Below are 7,008 nucleotides of genomic sequence, written 5' to 3'. Positions count from 1 at the left end.
TGTTACTACCCTCGACAAGAGATTTTCGTCAACATTATTAAAAATCTTCTTTTGTGCAAAAAACAGGAGGTTTTTCCAGTTTCACACTTGTTTTTATCCCAAAACCTTGAGTAAAACCGTAAATATCCGATTAAAGATCAAGTATTAAGATAACAAAGTCTATTTATGAGTGTTTGTAAGCTTTTCAGCTAAGAAATTCGCTTTTGACTCTTTAAAAATTGTGCACAATTATTTTATAAAAACATTTTGAAGAGATAACAAGATAAAATATTAATTTCTTTATCGAGAATAACTACGAAATTGCTCAGCGATGAAATGAATCAAATGAGAATTACACGAAATAAATGCATCGCGATTCACTGAAAATGAACCAAAGATTCATGAAGAAAGAAATGTATTTTTTGGATGCTGATTTTGCATCTCGAGCCAAAAGTGGCACTGCATCCCCAATATTAGCAACCCCTTGATACCTTGGCTTAATTTTGGATCCATTTAAGAGATTTTGAAGATGATTTAAAGATAAAATTAAGAAAATCTGAGAGTCAATTTTAGAACATTCTGAGATAATTCTCAGATTTTCCAAAATCATCCCAAAATATTCTTAATTCAACAATCGAGTCGTCTCGACTATGCTCAAGAAGAAATAAGGAATATTTTCTAAAATTTCTCTTCATTTCACCCCTAAATAAATCCCATCTGTGCAATAATTCCTCAAAATTGGACTGCGAACGTGAATCACGCAAATTCTCTCTATCTTTCTGTCTGGCTTGGGAGTTCTTGGGCTGTGGACTATCTGCTACAATGCATAATGGATCATCAGCAAGCATAATTGCGCAACACAGAATTATGATCAATAAATGCATATCGGCATTTGCCAATTGTCCAAATTCACCCCATTAATCTTCCTCTGATAAGAAAGCTCCCTCAGCTGATAAAATTCACTATAATCCGCAGACAATTTGTATAATGGTGGATTTGCCAATGCCCATAAATAATCTCTCTAATGGGGATGCAAACAAATTATTACTCTCATTGTTTTATTGTTTGGCACAGTAATTAAATATTTATCGATAATGTGCAACTGTGGCAATAATTTAAAGAGTTTCATTTAATTTCGAAGTATTTTATTCTCCGCTTCAGTCAATTGATTTTTTTCCCCACCGGGTTTTGGGGGTGGAAAATTATGGTTTTAAGTGATATTTGGATTTGTTTTATTTTATTAGAATTCTTCTAACAGAACGACATTTGATGAATTGATATTTTAAAATCGACGCATGAAGCGAAAACTAGGAAAAACCGATTTTTCGGCTCTGAGTTTTTAATCTGTTTTCTACAACTGAAAGAATTTTGAGATTTGTATTTAATCGCACAGTGTTAAAAATTTTATTTATCCAAAAAATACGATTGGAAAAAAATTTCTATGTCTTTTTATAGTTTTTAATGTAGATTTTTGCAAAGAAAATTAATTCAAACTATAGAATTTTCCTAAAATATTCTTAAATTTTGAATAATTAATATATTTTAATATCTTTTAATTTTTTTTCACTTGAAGACTTTGAAGAAATTTGATTATCTAGAAGGTTTTTTTTATAAAATGTACTCGAAAACTGTTAAAAATCGAGTTTAAAGCAAGAAAAATTTCAACAAATTCCAATAAAATCAACTGAAAAATATAGAAAACAATTATTAGAAGATATTTTGGAGATTATTTAGGTAATTTTGGTAAGTTTCAAAGGTTTCAAAGCGTCAATTACACTAAATTTTCAATTCGCTTTCTTGAAAACTGATGATTTTCATTATTCTTACTTTTCGATACATCCATCGAAATGAAATTTCATCAACATTTCATGCAAAATGACTTGTTTCAATGGCATAAAAATCACTTTAATGTTTAATAGTGTTATTAAAAATATTGCCTCAATAGCAATTTAATTAGTTCAACATGAATTTTTGAAAAATCCTCCGTTCATAATGCAAAATAATGACAAAATATTAACTGTTTTTATCCTGAAGTAAATAAAAAAAGAACACTTCATTTCACCATTTAAATCCAAATAATTAAATATATTTCATCACTTTATTGAAAACTCATTGCAATATGAATTAATAAGCATTTGTATAATTTAATTACTAGAGAAATTGCAATGCGAAAAAATTCTCTTTCACAGTTATGAATTTGATATGAGAGAAATTGCAAATTAATATTAAATCCAAGACAATTAAGCATTTATCAGTTTATTATGCTGATGATTTTCCAAATTTCAGCGGTCTTTCCAGTCTTGAATGGAAAACTTCCCGTCCAGCCCAGTGTTATCGTCGGCAGAGAAAAAGAGCGAAAAGTAATCATATCGAGAGGCAAATCGCGGGATCATTCTTATCGGAATGTTCAATCATTCGGTGTTTCCCCACCTCGTGCCACTGCTGATAATGGACCGCGCTTTTAAAACAGCCCGCAATCAGAAGTCTGGCAGCAGTTTCTGGTGAACCATGAAGATTTTCCTGGTACTCGTGAATGTGTTTCTCGGCTGTTTGGCGGCGCCAAGTGAGTGATTGGATCTCAAGTGATTCTCCGCTGATTTCTGCGACATTTCAGTTGGATTTAATCGCGAAGAATATAAAAACTCGTAAAATATAATAAATGACAACAGAAAGGGTCAATAATGACGAAATCTGACGATAGATAGAGTCATTTTCTTTGGTTTCCGTCCGTCTGTCCGTCAGTCGGTCCCTCGTAAATAAACTTGTAGCGCTTAAACGGTAAAAGATATCGACATGCAGTTTTCACCAAAGATCAAAAATCTGTCCGCCATTTTGAACACCCCAAAAAAACATTTTCCCAATTTACTCAGCCCCTATGGTATGGATTGAGCCCAAATTTTAGTATGTTATAGCTGGCCTCAAGACCTTTCCAACGAACCTCCACTCAAGGACCTAAGTCCTTTCAGACCCTAGATATTAGGGTCCAAATTTGAGACCTTAAACGGCCAAAACTCCTCTTCTAATTGACCGATTGAAATGATTTTGTGTACATTGGAAAGGTCTCGTAAAATCCCATCTCCCACCTAAACATCATAACTTGGAAGGACCACCACTAGGGGCGCTAAACTCAAAAAACAATTTTCGAAATTTCAAAATTGAATAACTCGGAAAAACTTTTATGCATTATCTTTAAATTCTAATATGATATAGCTAAGATCGAGACCTTTCCAACGACACCCTACTTTTAGGGCCCTATTCATTGGGAACGGAGATATAAGAGGTCAAAGTTCACACCTTTACCGGCCCATAACTCCGCTGTTTACCAACCGATTTCGATAATATCTTCATCGAAAGACGTGTCTCGAAGCCCTTCAGTAGGCCATATTCACCATTAGTCTGGGACGTCATAACAAATGCAGCCATATTGAAAAACTTTTGAACGCCTATATCTCAGCAATTGCACCATAAATTTTCTTTAAATTTTAGTATGTTATAGTCCAGGCCAGGACGTCTCTAAAAATAGGTTATAGTTTTTTGTAGATGCAATAGAACCGGAGTTATGGCGGTTTAAAGTTTTATTTTTAAATACGCTCTAACTTTGGTTCTATTTATCCGATTTTAATCATTTAGGGCTCGTTTGAAAGCTCTTGTAAAACTCTACAGCTACTTAGAACAATAGAAGTTCATTTGACCATCTGTAGAGGCGCTAATGTCTGTGATAATATTTTTGAAATTTTAAACTCAATTTTTTTTTAAAGTTATTCTATTTTAAAAGTAATTTTAAGGTACTTTGATAGTCCAGTTTGAGGCGTTTCCAAAATGTAGTTGAACTTCTTTGTCACTGCCATAGAACCTGAGTTATGGCGGTTTGAAATGTTTCTATTAAAACAGGGTTGATCGACTTGATCGCATTTTTTCGAGTTGTTTCGATCACGTCCTTTGTCCTTGCAGATGGCTGGATAATTGGCGGCGATGATGCCACGGCGGGAGAGTTTCCGCACATGCTCTCTCTCCAATGGCACTTCCTGGAGATCCGCAGACACAACTGCGGCGCTTCGGTGATCAACGAGAGATGGGCTCTCACGGCGGCCCATTGCGTGACGGGAACGGTGGTGGAGCAGGGCGGGCGGCTGAGTGTGATTGCCGCCGCGTGGGACTTCCGGGAGCCCGGAGAGCATCAGCAGGAGATCTTCGTGGATCGATTTGTGAATCATCCACTGTATCCGGGCGGCAATCTTGTGGCTCCGCACGACATTGGCGTGCTGCATCTCGAGGAGGCGCTCGTGTTCAGCGACTGGGTGAAGCCCATCGTCTTCCCGCAGCCCAACACCGTCGCCACGGGCACTGGCGTCTTCTCTGGCTGGGGCAACATCCAGTCAGACCCGCCGGCTGTCTTCCCGGACATCCTCCAGCGCGCCGACATGCCCATCCTCACCATGTCGCAGTGCCACGACGCTCTGGTGCAGTTCGGATCGTCGCACTTGCTCAATCTCGAGGGCGACATCTGCACTGGACCGCTGACCGGCGGCCTTTCCGTGAGTTGCACACGGTAATCACTCCCTCGGCAGCTGCTTGACGTCCCAATCTCTCTTCCAGGCCTGCAGTGCGGACTCCGGAAGCCCGCTGGGCCAGTGGGACGGAGATGACTTCATCCAGGTCGGCGTGGCCGCTTGGACGATCTTCCCTTGCGGCCGAGTTGGCGCCCCGACAGTTTATGCGCGCGTCTCGGCGTACATTGACTGGATCAACGAGAATATCGCCGATTGAGTTGTGAAACCATTGAAATTCTAACAAATCTTTGTATTTTCTAATAAATTCAGTACAAATCTGAGCCAAAAAAACATCTCTTGACTTCAAGAATAATCATTTGGTGAATCGAAAACTACGAAAAAGACGATTTTTCAGTTTTCGTCTTATATATTTTTGTATTAAAATTCAAGATTCATACTTGGATTTATATTTTATGAAACATTAATAAGATATTTAATTATCCAAAAAGCACAAATGTGAGAAAATTTCATGCTTTGCGGCGTAAACTATGAAAAATCAACTATTTATCGATCATTTCGTACATTTTTTTTTCTAAGAAAATTATCCCAAAAATTGCAGTTATTCGTTCAAAACGACCTCCAGATATTCAGGATTTTCCTAAAATATTCTTAGACTTTGAATAAATATAATATTTGTGTAATTTTGGAAAAAATTACATGTAAAGTTAAGAAAACTTGAAATGTACTCAAAGACGATTAAAAATCGACTTTGGAAAGTAATATTTTCAGTTTTTCTATTAACTTTTGCCATATTTCAGTCAAAAATTTCAATAAATACCTATAAAAGCAACTGAAAACATTCAGAAAATAATTATTACAGAGTAATATTGAGAATTTTCAGATAAATTTACCAAATTTGGCTAAAAAATAGCGATTTTGACTTCTCTTAGTTTTCGATTCACCCATCAAAATGCAGCTTTTGAAGCACAATGTAACATAATAATGCAAGTTTGAGGAAATTCATCGTGTTTAAGTACGTTATTATCTAATATTCAACGCCTAAAAGAGCGTTAATTTCTATTCACGTTAGATTAGAAAGGGATTAGTCCTTAAAGTAATGGCAATTTGCTTTGGTCACGATTTGCAATGCCCAAAAACTTCGTAATTAGGAATGTTCTCACTTTGCACCACGATTAGTGAGGAAGTTGTTTCTATTTGGCGTCGATATCTTGACTTTTCTCCACTTGTTTCTTGAGATTGAAGGCCTTTTGCATCATGATTGAGACATCTTCATCATATTTCTCCTGATCATGTTTAAGCAGTGCCAAAGCGTTGGCAATTGTTGGTGAATTTGAGTGTTGTTGCGCTGTGAGGAGGCAATTTTTGGCCCTCTTGTAATCACCCAAAGCATGCAGAGCGCGTCCTTTGTGGAGGAACAGCTTCGCCTTGAGATCCTGAGGCACGTCTGGGAAGTATGTTTGAGCGCTGTTGAATTGCACGCACGCTTTTCGTGGCTGAGCCAGCTTATTGAACGCCATGCCGGCGTTGATCAGCAGCGTCACGACGAGATGATTTCTCTCCTGATCCTCGGCCATGTTCGCGGCGTCCGCGCGTTCGAGGATTCGAGCGGCGGCGATGAAAGCGTGGGCGGCGGAAGTGTAGCGATTGCTGCTGAAGGCGATGCGGCCGCTGTTCCTCAACTCCTCCGCCCTCCTCTTCACGCCACTGTAGTCCTTCCGCTCGTGCTCCTGCACCGCCAAATCCGCGCACATCGGCTCCACCTTCACCACGCGAATCAGCAGAAGACCGTCCGCTTTGGGCGGGATTCGCGGTCTGCAGCCGAACTCGCCGTAGAGACAGCTGTAGGGGATGATGAACTGTGCCTGCTCGTGCACCCTCATGGACATCACGGCCTCCTCCAGACCCACAAGAAGCCCACAATTGTCGCCCGTGACGAAGCAGAGATTCTTTCCCGTGAGAAACGTAGAATCCACCGGAACTGGCTTTTGCTCCAGGAAGATCGAGTAGGCGATGGTCACTCTGGCGTCGGACGCGGGAATGGGATCACCGAATCCCTCCAGAAGGACTTTCTTATAGATTCCCAGGCGAATTTCCGTCATTTCTTCCCGAAGTTCAGCGAATGTCTTCCTGGCAAAGTCCGCATTTCGCCACTTCTCCGTCGCCTCCTCGAAGTTCTGCCAATACTCCACACTCAGGTCATCCTCATCATCAGACTCGATGATGTATTCCTGGGACTCAGCATTCAGACAAACACCTTTTCCGGCAATTAATTCGCTGTGAAACAACAATGAAACCAAGAATGAGATTCACTAAACGACAAGCGATCGCAAAATTCCGGTGTTTACTTGATGTTTTCCGATGTCGTTGTAAGATTTCCGTCTTTCACGTACATCTCAGACATGTTCTCTGAGCTTATGTGTTCTATTCTCAGGGAAAAATCTGCCCTTTTTCACGGAAGAACAACAAAAACACAATCCGGCACAGCTGCACCGGGTGCGCCATAAGTTCTGCCAACTGG

General features: G+C 39.3%; 2 protein-coding genes across 2 annotated transcripts; one reads left to right on the top strand and one right to left on the bottom strand.

Annotated features, from left to right (window-relative positions):
- Nucleotides 1-2,469: 2,469 nt before the first annotated feature.
- LOC132258063 (trypsin-1-like) lies at nucleotides 2,470-4,775 on the top strand. The gene is made up of 3 exons (XM_059755164.1): nucleotides 2,470-2,542; nucleotides 3,931-4,514; nucleotides 4,576-4,775. Exons 1-3 carry the CDS (start codon nucleotides 2,488-2,490, stop codon nucleotides 4,744-4,746), a joined length of 810 nt encoding a protein of 269 aa, XP_059611147.1. The 5' UTR covers nucleotides 2,470-2,487; the 3' UTR covers nucleotides 4,747-4,775.
- An 895-nt stretch (nucleotides 4,776-5,670) lies between these two features.
- Nucleotides 5,671-7,008, bottom strand: LOC132257587 (inactive peptidyl-prolyl cis-trans isomerase shutdown-like). Its single transcript, XM_059754559.1, has 2 exons — nucleotides 6,836-7,008; nucleotides 5,671-6,764 (listed from the first exon to the last, which is right to left on the bottom strand). Exons 1-2 carry the CDS (start codon nucleotides 6,889-6,891, stop codon nucleotides 5,681-5,683), a joined length of 1,140 nt encoding a protein of 379 aa, XP_059610542.1. The 5' UTR covers nucleotides 6,892-7,008; the 3' UTR covers nucleotides 5,671-5,680.

This window comes from Phlebotomus argentipes, unplaced genomic scaffold, assembly GCF_947086385.1.
Source record: "Phlebotomus argentipes unplaced genomic scaffold, Phlebotomus argentipes genome assembly scaffold_4, whole genome shotgun sequence".
In the NCBI taxonomy this organism is placed as follows: domain Eukaryota; kingdom Metazoa; phylum Arthropoda; class Insecta; order Diptera; family Psychodidae; genus Phlebotomus; species Phlebotomus argentipes.
The sequence above is the reverse complement of the archived record's forward strand: the minus strand, read 5'-3'. Positions and strand labels throughout refer to the sequence as shown.